Below are 14,699 nucleotides of genomic sequence, written 5' to 3' on the forward strand. Positions count from 1 at the left end.
ACTGTCAGAGGAAATGAGGGGCAACTCAAAGGAAATGAGACTGTGACAGACATGCCCCACCCATCAATTCACAGAGGCAGTAATTATATGAAAGCATACTAAGACATGTTTATATGGCGAGCCATGTGGTACTCCGTTCGGCGATGATAATCAAGCAGCTTATTGTATGTAAAAGCAGCGCTTAATCTCCCACATATCGGAAAAGCTCTGGCGACAGGAGACGCATTTGGAAAAATTAGGATAATGAACATATAGCAACCCACCATAAAAGGCAACTGAAGGTCAATTCTGAAGACTTTTTGAATCCCTTTCGACATGTGTGTGAAATAAGACTGGCACTGTTAACAAAATAATAATGGGGGAAAATCCGTGGAGTACCAGACTTAATCATTCGTCGCTACATTTCGATTATTCTGACACATGTGACATTAACAATATCAGCAAACAAATATATGATGGCATGAATGAAAGGGAGACAGAGACCGATTTTCACAGCCAATTTGAGACTGCAGGGTTGGGTATGGGGGCCGGGAGCTGCTGGCAAACAGCACACAGAGCAGGCTGGCAGCGGAGTCAGCCAGGCACACGGGCTGCAAAGCAATTTCACTGTTTGGCAATACTGTTGTCTCTGTGTGTGGATTAAAGCTGACACCAGAGCAACCGAGTCATGCTAAATGAAGTACAATCACAGGCTTTTGTTCCTGATCTAAAACCCTGTTGCCTCTTAGATTCATGGACGAGAGCGCAGAAACAAGGCTAAGAAATGGTAACAAATAAGATGAACATTATTACGCCGTATGAGCACAGCATTGCAACATCACTAAAAACAACAGGGGGATTATTTTTACCAAGTCCGTGAAGGCATCGCGCCCAAGTTTTTTTTCAATGTACCCACCAAAATCTAAAAGGAAAAAAAATGTAAGGCATGCTTTGATTGTATCCTCACAAATCCACATCTTAAAATGCTTGCGTGAATTTTTTTTTTTTTTTGAAAAGCATGTTGATTGATTAGAGACAGGGGAAGTAGCTTAGATTAACGTGATTAGCTGCACTTCTGTAGCTCCATTTCCACCTGGTTGGACCACACCTCATCACCTGAGCCTGCAGTCTGAGTCTGGCTTTTAATGGGCTGAAACCTCTCATGATACCTTATTGGCCCTGGGTTGTTTTTGGGCCTGGCAGGACACCCCCTGACCCGTCCTTTTCATGGTCGCCCACGGAAATGCCATCTGGCTAGTGTGAATGATTACCGCAGCAATGGCCATGTGACCTGCAGCCAGCAGGAACCAAGGTCAGTCCACCTTGATGCCTCTCACTTTTTCTGCCCTCGTTTCATCGGTAGGCAGGTGAATTATTCATACCCATGCAAAGCTAAACCCATGCAAACTTTATCCTGTGCAAAAATCTACTACACAAACATTTTCTTTTAATTGTGCAGTTTATTGACAACAACCCGTAATGAGAAAACAAATACTTCTGCAAGAATTGCTAAGATAAATAACCAACATTAAGTAGATATTCTCAGATATTGTAAACATGGTTTTGTATTGGCTGGATGGAGAATGTGCTGTGATGATGTTATGCAGACTGAAAGTTGCCGTGACTGAATGAAATACAAGTGAACTGATTTAAAACAGATGCAGAACTGAGTGTCTCGCTTAAACTGCAGACATGCTTGCGATCAGAGGCTTGCAAGAATACTTTCAAGGGTCGCCAAGCTGACAATAACATAAAACAACAATTATGCTAATGTGGTCAGACATTGAAAGGAAGTACACATTTTTGGCCCAGAATAATGGTCTAGTGTGAGGCAAACCACAGATGTGTTACTTTTCAACAGAATACAAACATACTGGCTACACATATTAGCAATAGCATTCATACACACACAAACATATGTGTGTGCGCGTGTGTGTGTGTGTGTTTATTGTGTTGAAAATCAATGCAAACGTGTGTTCTTCCACACCCAAGCACATGTATTTTTTGGGATATGACACAATATTGTACTCTGAGGGAGTGTGCACTACTAATAGTTGCAGAGAATACTATAGGTGCCAGTCCATTTGTTTCGCTTGTTGGCATCTGTGTATTCAATACGATTACCGTTTAAAAACCACCAATACGATACCTGTGACTAGTCTGACCAACACCTGTACAAGCAGACTATCACATTTTTCTTAATAATTTAAGAACAAAATTTGAACTGAGCAACCCATCTTAAAAGTCATGTCATTTGGGTAATGGCTTGACTATCTCTGATGGGCAGCCAGCTGAAATGGCATTTGGTTTCATTTAGTATCTAAAAAAAACAAATCTATGCATCACAGACTTGGTGTTTTGATAAATCACGAAAAGACCTTAACAGAGGAGGATGCGATTTTAGAGCAGGCAAGATGTGAAATGAAGCCAGACGGACATGCAGCACAACAAAAGCTCCATACAGTCGCCCTTTGGATTAGATGAGAAGTCCGGCGACGGGGAGGTAGAATAACATTCAGCCACACTAGATAACCGAGAGCAGATCTGATTTCTTCTCGGCAGGCTCTTTCTCTCTTTTTTTTCTCCACGGGAGCTGTACTGCCATGTTTCTGTCATTTCTCATGTTACAGAACATCAATCATACAGCAGAGACAGTGCCCTTGCGCTGGCCGAGGCTGATTTACAAACATTAGCGGGGAATACAATTACACAGCCCATGCCCGAAGAGCCCAATGCGGCTTGAGAGGAGACGGAGGGAGGGGATGGGTGGCGGTGGCGGTGGTTGCACCGAAGAGAAACCTTCGGGGTTTTTTTCTTCCCAACCTTATTTCAAAAACGTTTGTTTTCAACAGAACAGCTTATCGCCTGTCAGCGTTGTGGTTTTTAAATCCAACTTTCAACTCAAAACACGTTTACCTACGGGGTACAGGCGTAGCATGATTTAACGGAGCAGGCTAGCCTAGGATGAAACAAACTGCTCACCTGCTCGTTTCTAGGCTAAAAGAAGCGAAGTAGAAAGAAAAACATTAAAAACAGTTTCGCTCAGTGCAGATCACACTCCCAATAGGCGAACGCTGCGTCGACGTTTAAACCGGTAGACCGGCTGTGGCTAAGCTAGCTCGCGTAAAATAACAAAACTGTTAAAAAAAAGGCGATTTGTAATATCCGTAAACAACTGACGCTTCTTAACGTTACAGCCCACCAGTAGAAATACATGCATCAAACAGCCCCGTTACACGTCTTACAGAACTGATGTCAACATAGGTGAGAGGAGAAGAAGAAAAAACAACAACAACAAACTTCCCGAATCGTAAATAGTCGTTAAAGTTTTCTTTCTTAAATCGTCCTAAGAGCGACCACGTCGTGAGAACCGGAGTCTGTGCCGAGAGACGCAGCGGCGACGACGCTAAACGCGGTCGTCGACGCAAACGGCATAAAACATAAAGCCGGGGAAAAGTTAGCCTAATGTCCGAGAGGCAACGTTCACGGCTGCATTAAAACTTTCCGTGACGCCTAAAGTGGCGGAAAAATTAGACGTGAAACTCGGAATAGCGCGTTTTAAAACCGTGCTGTCCGCGGTGCTGATCCCGGCAGCTACAGAGCGCCTGTGTTACTCTATGGTCGCTCCGTCGCTGATCAATGATTGAACCGAACAAAGGCAGAAGAGGATCAATTTCTAATAACTATCAATGCAACGCCGCCGCTTCCACAGCGGATTTGCCCTAAACGAGATAACACACACGCGAGTGTAAAAGTGAAGGATATTCCGCCAAAAAAAAAAAAAAGATATACGGAGAAAGGTGAGGATAAGCACTAACCTGAAGCCGCCGTAGATCAAATTTCTTCCAATATTGAAACATCGATCCTACATCGGCGGCCATCTTGGGGGATATTGAAGTGATTTTTTTTCAGCGGCTGCAATAAATATGTGGGCTGGATTCCCCTCGTTAAACAACGTTTACGATTACTGGTCGTACTTTAAAAAAAAGAAGTAATGAATATACTTACACGAGAGTCCGCCGGATATGTTTTGGCAAGTCAGCCAACATGTTTGGAAAGGGAGAAATAAAAAATTAAAAAAAAGATATTTTGACGAACCCTCGGATTTAAAAAAAAAAAAAAAGTATAGGCAAACCGTATCCATGCGTCCGTCCAGACATTAACTGGACAATTGCACTTGATTTTGCTTTGGCAAAGTTATCAATACTGACGTAAAGCGAGGGGGGGTGGGGGGGTTGATCAATATCGTCTGGGAAAAAAAAGGTAGGAGATGATGTGTAGATTAGTTCATGGAATTTAGCCAAGCCTACTTTTAGGCTGTTTACTATAAACCAACCACGAAGCACACGTCAAATATAAAGTAGAGACAACGCAGAGGACATTGATTGTCTGCACAGATTACAGCTCTGTTAATTATGTATATTATTTACTTTACCTGTCGTTTCCTCACTGCTGAAATGTAAACTGGGCTAGGGGACCCTTTCTTTTGGGCGACATTCTAAGTTATAAAAATGTACAAGTTAAACTGAAGATGACGTTACATCCTACATGATGTCTATATTATAAAAAAAAGAGATACTGTTTAAAGACTTAGCCTTCAACCCATAGCTTATGTAAAATGTGAATATATAACATGTTTTCAGGTTTTTTCCCCAACACCCATGTATCGTCATTTCATCATTTGACAGTTCACATGCTGGGGTTACAGGATTAAATATTTGGATTAAATATTTTGTAGAGCTCTGTAGCCTGGCTGTGCAATGCAGAGCCAATTATATGGCCACTGAGGGAGAGTTTGTCGATATATATTCATCTTTATAAAAAAAACACACACAGAGAGCGGTGTTCCCTGTGCTGCATCCTCAAGCCCAAATGTAACCATATAATTCAGTTGCAAGATCACAGAGTTCTATATTTAGATGATTAAAAAAAAGTTGATTTTAGACCCCAGCAACTTTCTCAATGATTTCACGACTTTTTGAAATCATTGCAAAACTCTGGCCACCGATAGCCTCGTATATACCGCCAATATGGGTCTATTTTATCTAACCTTGCTTAATCAACCATTGGATGCCCCTTCTCTTCTTAAAATAACTCATTCCGCTGGTCAGAGCACATTGTGAGCGTTTGCATTCAGACACATTGGTGGGACGTGCTCTCCCTGCTGGCCAACTACTGTAATAGCATCATGTTAAACTTACTGAAAGGAGACAATTTGCAAACGTTGTTTGATTCCCCTCACTAATTATACCATTATCACTAAGTGAAAAATTCTGCTTTGATTCACTTTACGCCTCCTTATCACTGAGATGAACCTCACGATTTACTGTTATTCAGTCGGTGACAGGTAGACAATGATATCCTCATAAGTAATGATTTTGAACGTGAAATGCGATATTCTTGTGCCACGAAAACATACTTGGAAAGTGGAGGCTGTTTATTAAAAGTTTTGATTATTGGCACTTTAAGTGTAGCTCTGGGTTAAAAAAACAAACAAAAAACAACAAGATGTGGGATTTAAATGCAATGAAAATCATGACTGATGGATCAGAATAGTCACACTGCAGCTACCTACTGCAGGTTAGGAGACAATTAGAAATGCATTGCCAGTCTTGCCATCCCCCATGAAGGTATGACGTGCATAAGTTAACTTATTTAATCATGAGTCTTTCCTCACTCAAGACTTGTGGTGGTTCTGTAACTGTAAGATGTTCTTGTCTATGATTTAGGTTCATTTATCCTCTACAGTCTAAACCATATATCCATAGATCCCTTGGAGATGGCTCATTGTATGAGCACTAAATCAGCACATTTCAAAGTATGTAATTAAACACAAACATGCATAGAGGGCATGCATGTATTCACATACAGTTCACCATAGGGCTGGAAGATGCAAGGTTAGGTCGGAGTGGAAATGCTGAAGCAGACTAAAGTTCTAGTCCAGACTCTTGCTGCTGAAAAAACTTTAAGTGACGAACAAATTGGCTGTCAAACCTCTGACCCAGTGTCTCTGTTCAGCAGAACACCCCGTGCATATCAAGTACATTTTCATTTCACCATACAGAAAATGTTTCATAATGTTTCAGATGAAAATGAAGATGCCCAAAAATGGATGCCGTTTATCTAGCCGCAAGGCCCACTTTTATTAAATTAGATTGCTTAATCTCATATCTCCTTTACAAGATCTGAACTCAGTCCATTGTTGAGTCTGAAAGCGTTTTTGAGACCATGTTTATCACCACCAAAACATTACAAGCTGCCTCGTTGGAGCTCTTTACCCAAATTAAATTATTATGCTAGATTCTGAAAATGCTTCACATCAGAAAAGTAATACAAAACTGCATGCCGAAATTGATACCAATTAAATTGTATTTTGACCATGTGGCATGTAAATGAAGAAAAGCAACACACAAATCTGACTGTTTCTGTTGGAAGGGATTAGTCGTTGGTCCCGTCCATTTTGCCCTGTAAGTCCATGATGAGGGTTGTCAAGTATGAAAATGAGTTCTCAAAGGAGGACTTTAAATGAAGATGTCTCTAAGAGAGAAATGAAATTTACCTAAGTGAATTCTGTACAATTGTCAAAAGAGGATTGGATGAACATTGCTGGTTTACCACATTAATTCAAGGACACAATGAATCTGGATGACGCTGTTGCAACGGGGAGAGAAATGCACGACAAGACAAGGACGATCACTCATCAGTGGAATGGGAAGGAATGTTTTTTGGAATGTTTTTGGAATGGCTGGACCAAAACCATGCCAGACAAAAAGCGTGTCACGCCATTTCAGAGGCACCCGAACCCTGACCTTTCCTTTATTTTGACTATACTCTGCATGTGCATGTTTTGTTTTTGTTTTTGTTTTTTTGGCCATTCTGGGTTACTTTTTGAGCCTTTATCAAATAAGGCAAGTCAATTCAAAAAAAAATCTAAAGTTAAACAAATGACCATTTGCACAACGTTACAACAATGCATAACGTTATACATTTCAGCGGAGGTAGGGCTCATGGGCATCGAACCAGCAAATATATGAATCCCATGTTTATTGTTTTTTCAGACTTTATTTAACCAGACAGGTCAGTTGAAGATAAATTCTCATTTCCACCAAAGAGTTTGAATTGAATCTGTGCGCTCCTAAGAGGAGCTCCTTCCATTTGTTGGATTTTTCTCCTTGAATAACAGAGTTTAGACTTCTCTTATATATCCTGTGCCTCTGCAGACTGCACCAAAACCTTGTTACGCCATTATCAGCCAGGCACATCATCCTGTGTAAGCATCTGTGCTGCTAAAAGAGACAATCAACTTGATGGACAACAACCGGACCACTTATAGGTTTGTTCACATTTTTGTGATAACATTTGAAATCATCTTCTATCTTATTTATTGTGATGATAAAGATAGCCAGAACCTCACCTACATAATTGTAGGGCTAATTTAGTGTATGGTGCAGGTACATTATAGAGGGGATTTAACTGGTTTAAACTTCCTTTAAGCGGTACAACATACAGAGAACACTAATGACCAGGATGTACTGAATTAAGCATGACATGACCGTCAGTTGAGACTGAAGATTTTGCCACTTTATTACAGCCTTTTATCCCAGTTCCTCACAATGGGGCAAGATCAGCTTTCCTTGATGATACAGGAAATTTAATGCTGTGGGTGGATAGCACTATCTACTGGACAAGTTTGGTAAATGGACTAATAGCGCAATGAAGAGGCACACACACACACACACACACACACACACACACACACACACACACACACACACACACACACACACACACAGATAGATAAGACACAATCAGACACAGACAGACACAGATAGACACAGTCAGACAGACACAGACAGCTAGACACAGACAGACACAAACAGACAGACAGACACAGACAGGCACACACACACACAGACAAACGCACACACACACAAGCAGATGCAGACAGACACAGAGACAGACACACAGTCAGACACAGAGACACAGTCAGACACACGCACACACAAGCAGACACAGACAGACACAGACAGACAGTCGGTCAGACAGACACACAGACACAGACACACAGACAGACACAGACAGACAGACAAACAGTCAGACAGACAGGCAGACACAAACAGACAGACAGACACAGACAAACAGACAGATACAGTTAGACAGACAAACAGACAGACAGACACAGAGAGACAGAGTCAGACAGACAGACAGACAGACAGACAGTCAATAAGACAGACAGAAAGACAGACAAACACAGCCAGAAAGACAGGCAGACAGACAGACAGAAAACCCATAGTAAACACTTCAAATAGACCATAGCACTGACAAGCATGGCAGAGCGCTACATAAAATACAATTTGATTGATTGATTGATTGATTGATTTCATATTTTTATTGTGAGCGGAATAAGACACCAACTGCCTGCAGTCAATGCCTCACATTGTCCCTTTCTCCATCTAGTTTTCTCATTCTCCTCCGTGTCTCATCCAGTAGTGCAGAAATTCCACTGAATAACCATTTAATAAAAACCAATTTTCCAACTTAATACAAGTAATAATGAGACAAATATGAATAATATATCCAGCTTTTGAAATTGTGCAAATATTACTGCAACACCTTGCTTACCTCAGTCGATCCATTCTGAGGCATACTCTGAAAAACTGCTTTCTACTGAAGGAGCCATTGAGGGCTCTGGTCGGCTGACATCAGCCAAACATTTTCCTTTGATACTTTTAATAATGGAGTTAATGATGTTTATAGACATCCCATGACTTTTTACAAAGAGTAAGCGAAGCATCCCAACAAGTGGCCTCCTTATCACAACGTCACATGCAAAACACATAAACTCATAGCCGCATATTACATAGTGCTCATCATTATAGCTTCATACATTAACAACTCCGTGTCTCCCGTTTCATCTAAGACTGTCTCACATTACAGTAAGCATCCTTTCTCAAATGTCATATCATATCATATCCACTACTACTACTACTACTACTACTTTCGGCTGCTCCCGTTAGGGCTCGCCACAGCGGATCATCCGTTTTAATTTCTCCCTCTCCTCTCATCATATCACCTATCACATCATATCACATATCATATCATATACCATATAAATATCATATATCGTATCATATCATAAAGTTGATGATGATTTCCTTTGTTTTGGAGGTGTAATATAGAATATATATTCTATATTATATAATATATTAATGTATAAAATATTAACAATTATATATTAAATTTAAAAATAATAACAATGTAATTAATAATTATTAATTAATAATTTAATAATATCATTATATGTAATTATATATATCATAACGCCCTGTGATGGCCTGGCGGCCTGTCCAGGGTGTCTCCCCGCCTGCCGCCCAATGACTGCTGGGATAGGCTCCAGCATCCCCGCGACCCTGAGAGCAGGATAAGCAGTTTGGATAATGGATGGATGGATATATCATATCACATATCATATCATATCATATCATATACCATATCATATCATATCATACATAATAGCATTATCATATCATATATATCATATATCATATCATATATCATATCACATCATATCATATATCATATCGTATCATATCGTATCATATCATATCATATCATATCATATATGGTTAAGTTGCAGTAAGTGACTTTCCCCAATTGGATTGATAAAGGAAACTTAATATCATATATCTCACATCATATCATCTCTTTGAAAGAGTAACAAGACAGCTGGAGGATAGGGCCTAAAAGTAGAACTGTCAATCTAAGCCACTGCTCTGCTCCCTGAGCTATAACTATATCCTGTTGTTATTCTTGTGCCGCCATAATGGGGTGGTGTGTTTGGCGATTACCCCGAAATCTCCTGAATTTTATACGCTGACAATGGACCACAGGGATTAGTCCTCTTCACCTGGTCCTCTGCCTAAAGAGGGCATGGAGTATTTATAGCCCCTATTGTGGGAGGAGAGGGGTCAGTATATCTACCCTCGCTTTGAGAGGCGCTCCATCATAAAACATTAAGGATACTCGTTCGCCCTCATCCAGCAACCATAGAAAGATGGTGAGTGTGTACTGACGGATGCTCCCTGTGATTGGTGTTGTTTTCAGTTTTATTAAGGTTGATGAGTGTATTATGTGCATGGATTGCAGAATCCTTTGGCAGTCAATGTATCATCTATCTGTGTAGAGATGGGGGACAGATTCTTTTACTCTCAGTTTTCATTAAGCCTGAACAAATCACCAACAATACCTTTATTTGAATGAATCTCTGAAATTGTAACATAACAGTTATTTATTGTAATATGTATAGGAGGGCAGCATAATTTCATAAACCTATACCATATTCTAATACAGCATATATCTTGGTTTATGCACAGAGCTGAAACTTCAAGACTTTATTTTTAGCACGAAGGGGGCAGGAGTTGAGAGAAGATGAGAAAGTGCATAATCTAGGGCCGACAGTAATTTATCTACTATAATCAGTTAATATAGCATGCATAACAAAGTTTATGATGGTGCACTCAGGCTAATCTGTATCAGGAAACAACAAGGAGCCATAAACTTCTCCTCACTCTCCGCAATGGTGTGAATCCTCTTAAAACTTCAGTCAAAGCCAACAATCTTGTTAAAAAAATTGGAGCTGAGCGAAATGTCAGGAGGCACAATGACCTTCCATGCATATGATATACAACTGCTCGGGAGCTAATCCACAACAGGGGTTAGACAGCAGCTGTCGTCGGGAGGCCCATGAATCCAGGCGGTGTGATGTCATCACGCCGCATTCCCTCGCACTGTTTTTTCACAGTTCCTTGGCAGTCATGTAAATAGCTCAACATAATCCTTCCCTCCATGAGATTTCCAGTCAAACAGGGCTCAGTGTGCCATCCTGTCACCGCCCAGGCCCCATAGCATAATCCCCCATGTGATCCGATGGCTCTGAGAGAGAGGGGAGAGGACCACACCCTCACCAGGCTTATTATAAATACTCAGAAAACTAGACGCCTGAGTAAATATTTCCATCAGAAGAAACTGACAGTAATTCTAATCCCCCATAATGAAACGGTGTGCCTCCGTATAAACTGCAGTTGATGCCACGGAGTTAATTTCTCTGATTATTGGTTCGTTGTCATAAACACGCATGTTGCAGCATAATGACAATGAGTGAAGCTCAAACACAGACACTGGTGATGACTACGCAATCTAGCACTGTATCTAATTAGAGTGTCGTTGCCAAATGCTGCAGGCGCCCAAGAAAGCGAAGAGGAGAGCAGAGGGAGCCAGCTCAAACGTGTTCTCCATGTTTGAACAGGCCCAGATCCAGGAGTTCAAAGAAGTCAGTGCTCTGCTTATCAATTTCTTAGACATGGAATGAAATGTAAACCCCACCTACACAGTAATATATTTTTGTTCAGAACCAGACATGCCAAATATACATCAGTGGATACAGTGAGTAACAATTGAACCTCCACAGGCTTTTACTATTATGGACCAAAACAGAGACGGCTTCATAGACAAGAATGACCTCAGAGACACATTTGCAGCTTTAGGTAAGATAAGCAAGGTCCGTGTGTGTGTGTGTGTGTGTGTGTGTGTGTTGCATATTTGTCTCTATTTGTATTCAAGGCTGTCTACCACTTCCATGGCATCACTTTTGCTTGTGAATGTTTCATGTGGTCCCACTATGTGTAAGCTATAGCTCCTAATCTGACACCCTCTTCCAGGTCGTTTAAATGTGAAGCAAGAGGAGCTTGACGAGATGCTGAAAGAAGCACCAGGACCCATTAATTTTACAGTCTTTCTCACCATGTTTGGAGAAAAACTGAAAGGTAGGGGGAGTCCTCTGTCATGTCCTCACCCTTAGATGACAAAGATCCTTCAGAGACCATGGCATGATTTGAAGTAGTGGTGTAATATCTTTTTTCTTCTTTTTTTTTTTACTTGTCAGCCTGCCTTTTTAAGCACAGCAAGCGAGATCCTCATAAGCTCAGTTTGGTCTCTGTTAATTTTAGGAGCTGACCCCGAGGAGACCATCCTCAACGCTTTCAAAGTCTTTGACCCCGAAGGAAAGGGAACTTTAAAGAAAGACTTGTGAGTGCCTTTCTATTGCACTGATACTGGATGAGGTCAACCATATCGTCTGTTCATGTTGCTCATTACGACTCTATTTATTTTGCAGTGTGACAGAGATGCTGACAACTCAGGCAGACAGGTTCTCTCCTGAGGAGGTTGGAGCCCCTCTGCTGACATTGTTCGGCTGTTCGTTGTGATATGTTATAACACGTAGCTCGTCAAAATCAGTGTTGCATCGTAAAGTCTCCGGACATTTCTACTTTGCATGACAGATTAAGATTCAATCGCGCATTCATTTCTGCAAAAAGAGAATCTCCTTTTCAATTTACCCACAGATGCAGCAGATGTTCACCGCATTTCCTCCGGATGTCACGGGCAACCTTGACTACAAGAACCTCGTCCATATCATCACACACGGGGAAGAGAAAGATCAAGAATAGATCCACACCGCTGACTGGCATCTCTGAGTTGGCATTGACCCCCTGTAACATTGAAAGCAATGGGTCGTCCTTACGCTCAAATGTGTAGGACCACTTAGACAGCAGGAGAAACACAAAGCTGGAAACAACACTGAGCACCTGTTATCGCTCCTATTTTTACTGTGAGTGCGATATGTGTTTGCATTGTAATCTTAATAAGCAAATTAAAGCATTTGATCGCAGAATAAGAATAGATGCTTTTATTAAATGGCTCTATCTCTCCGAAACTGATAATTTACGCTAGGACGGATTAGATTAAATTTACCAACATTAATTTTATCGAACGAGGGAGTGAGAATTCACATGGTTCAGCTCTTAAGGTCTTTTTAGGTATTTCGAAACATCTATATTGCATTGTCAACTGTTTGGTGGAATCTCCATGGAACTTTACTTGTTTATATTTGCAGACAGGGTGACAAGAGACGGTGCTCTTTTTCTCAGCTTCCCACCAATGTTCACTTGAGTCAAGGGAGGTCATTCTTACACAGCCCATTCAGCCTTAACGTCTGTCATGAGTTATTTGTGTGTTTGTTTATCCAACATTGTTGCAGCACACAATAACATGTAATTACCTGCATAGTTATATGAAGCCTGTATAGTAGTCACCTGGATAATCATATGTTATAGTGGAGCTGGTCATTGCCCAATGTTAGAGGACTAATTGCTCTGACTACATGTATGTATGTATATGTATAGTATGTATGTATGTCTGAGCACATGTAATTATCATGTGTAGATGTGAACCAGGTGGGAAAAAAGCATGCGTTAAAGAACTGATTTGAACAGAGGTCCCACTGTGATAGCCTGATATCAACCAAAGGGAGTAATTGCCCTAATTGACAAAGGCAGGAAGTGAAGAGTGTGGAAAGCAGAAAGTAACCCTTGCAATACTCAAAGGTAGAACTAATAGGGTTTTCCCACAAATCAATGTATAGACTCATACAACAATGATCCCTCTCAATCATCACTTATGGCCCACTAGACTTGTGTGGCGGTGTCTGCATCTGCAGAGACCCTGTCCTTTGCCTTTATTTTCTTATTTTACTGTGTACAGGGCGTTTCTGGGTATTAACCTGTGGGCAGCAGGACTCTATAAAAACGTAGGGACCAGGTGCCAGATCGAGATCGTAAGCGCGCACCAAAGAGGAAACTACAACAATGGCGGACACAGCGCCAAAAAGATGCAAATATAGCCAGGTCAAACGCCTGATTGGCTTTCGCCCACTGGCGAGCACTGAAGGGAAGCTGCGAATGAAGAGCGACGCGAGTTGGCCTGTGCACTGAGGATGTGTTCTGGATACTGCGGTCAGGGGGCACGCGCTTCCGGTGATGTTGAGCCGGGGAGGAGGGGCCAACTTTGATTGTTCAGAATCAGGTTTATTCTCCATGTAAATTTGCACACACATGGAATTTGACTCCGGTTTCGTGGTTCTCACAGTGTACTTAATTAACATTGAACAACAACACAAAAATCTTTAGATATATACACAAGGACAGATGACTGGCTATATACAGGCAAAATAAGAGGCAATGAAGTGCAATGGCGCAAAGATGACATCAGAAATTATATATATATATATAGTATAGTAAAGCCACAACTGACAAATCCTACTTGTTCTTCCTTTAAGATTGGCATTTTACATTCAAGCAATGCAAAAGGTGAATTTCAAACAAAGATAACAACTCCTCTTTGGTGTGAACGTTGGAATCCCTCCTGTATCAAAGGATTCCAAATGTATTATCATATATTCAACGAAAATTATAATGAAAACAAAATACACTGTGATGGATTGTCTATCTTCAATCAAGCAAGTTTCAAGTCGCCACATGTTGCACACTGGACTGAGATTAAATCTCAAAAGAAAGAAAATAAGACGTGCTTTGAAAAATGGTCGGGAATAATAAAAAACAACCCATGTATAGTAGAAGAGCTAAAACCAGAAAACAGTCGTTGTGACTCCGGTCCAGCAGGTGGCAGCAGTCGTCAGGTTGCAGACCGCTGTCCTTTAGAAGAAGCAATCTTGACTAGGTGCGGCAGAGGGCAGAGGGGGTCGGAGGCGTGAAAAAAAAAGGCTAACGGGAAAAAGGTGGTAGATATAAACAACTATTGTGAATGTAACAATCATGACTGTTGGGAGTAAGGATCGAGGTTGGGATTATGGAGGTATGGAGTGG

At 41.0% G+C, this 14,699-nt stretch overlaps 2 protein-coding genes across 2 annotated transcripts in view; one reads left to right on the top strand and one right to left on the bottom strand.

Moving 5' to 3' along the window:
* Window positions 1-3,860, bottom strand: part of cux2b (cut-like homeobox 2b) — a 92,587-nt gene extending 88,727 nt beyond the window's left edge. The window contains exon 1 of the mRNA XM_056288881.1: window positions 3,798-3,860. Coding sequence (XP_056144856.1) covers window positions 3,798-3,860 — 63 coding nt within the window. The remainder of the gene's footprint in view (window positions 1-3,797) is intronic.
* A 7,363-nt stretch (window positions 3,861-11,223) lies between these two features.
* myl2b (myosin, light chain 2b, regulatory, cardiac, slow) lies at window positions 11,224-12,550 on the top strand. Its single transcript, XM_056274799.1, has 6 exons — window positions 11,224-11,308; window positions 11,447-11,522; window positions 11,697-11,801; window positions 11,985-12,063; window positions 12,152-12,200; window positions 12,381-12,550. Exons 1-6 carry the CDS (start codon window positions 11,273-11,275, stop codon window positions 12,483-12,485), a joined length of 450 nt encoding a protein of 149 aa, XP_056130774.1. The 5' UTR covers window positions 11,224-11,272; the 3' UTR covers window positions 12,486-12,550.
* Window positions 12,551-14,699: the final 2,149 nt, after the last annotated feature.

The sequence above is a fragment of the Lampris incognitus genome, chromosome 1 (genome assembly GCF_029633865.1).
Source record: "Lampris incognitus isolate fLamInc1 chromosome 1, fLamInc1.hap2, whole genome shotgun sequence".
Lineage (NCBI taxonomy): Eukaryota > Metazoa > Chordata > Actinopteri > Lampriformes > Lampridae > Lampris > Lampris incognitus.

Bases quoted from the DNA above. Each gene is read 5' to 3' on its own strand.
- myl2b (XM_056274799.1), top strand. From the start codon at position 11,273: ATGTTTGAACAGGCCCAGATCCAGGAGTTCAAAGAA. The intron at 11,802-11,984 runs GTAGGGGGAGTC...TGTTAATTTTAG, and splicing joins GTTTGGAGAAAAACTGAAAG to GAGCTGACCCCGAGGAGACC. The intron at 12,064-12,151 runs GTGAGTGCCTTT...TTTATTTTGCAG, and splicing joins GGAACTTTAAAGAAAGACTT to TGTGACAGAGATGCTGACAA.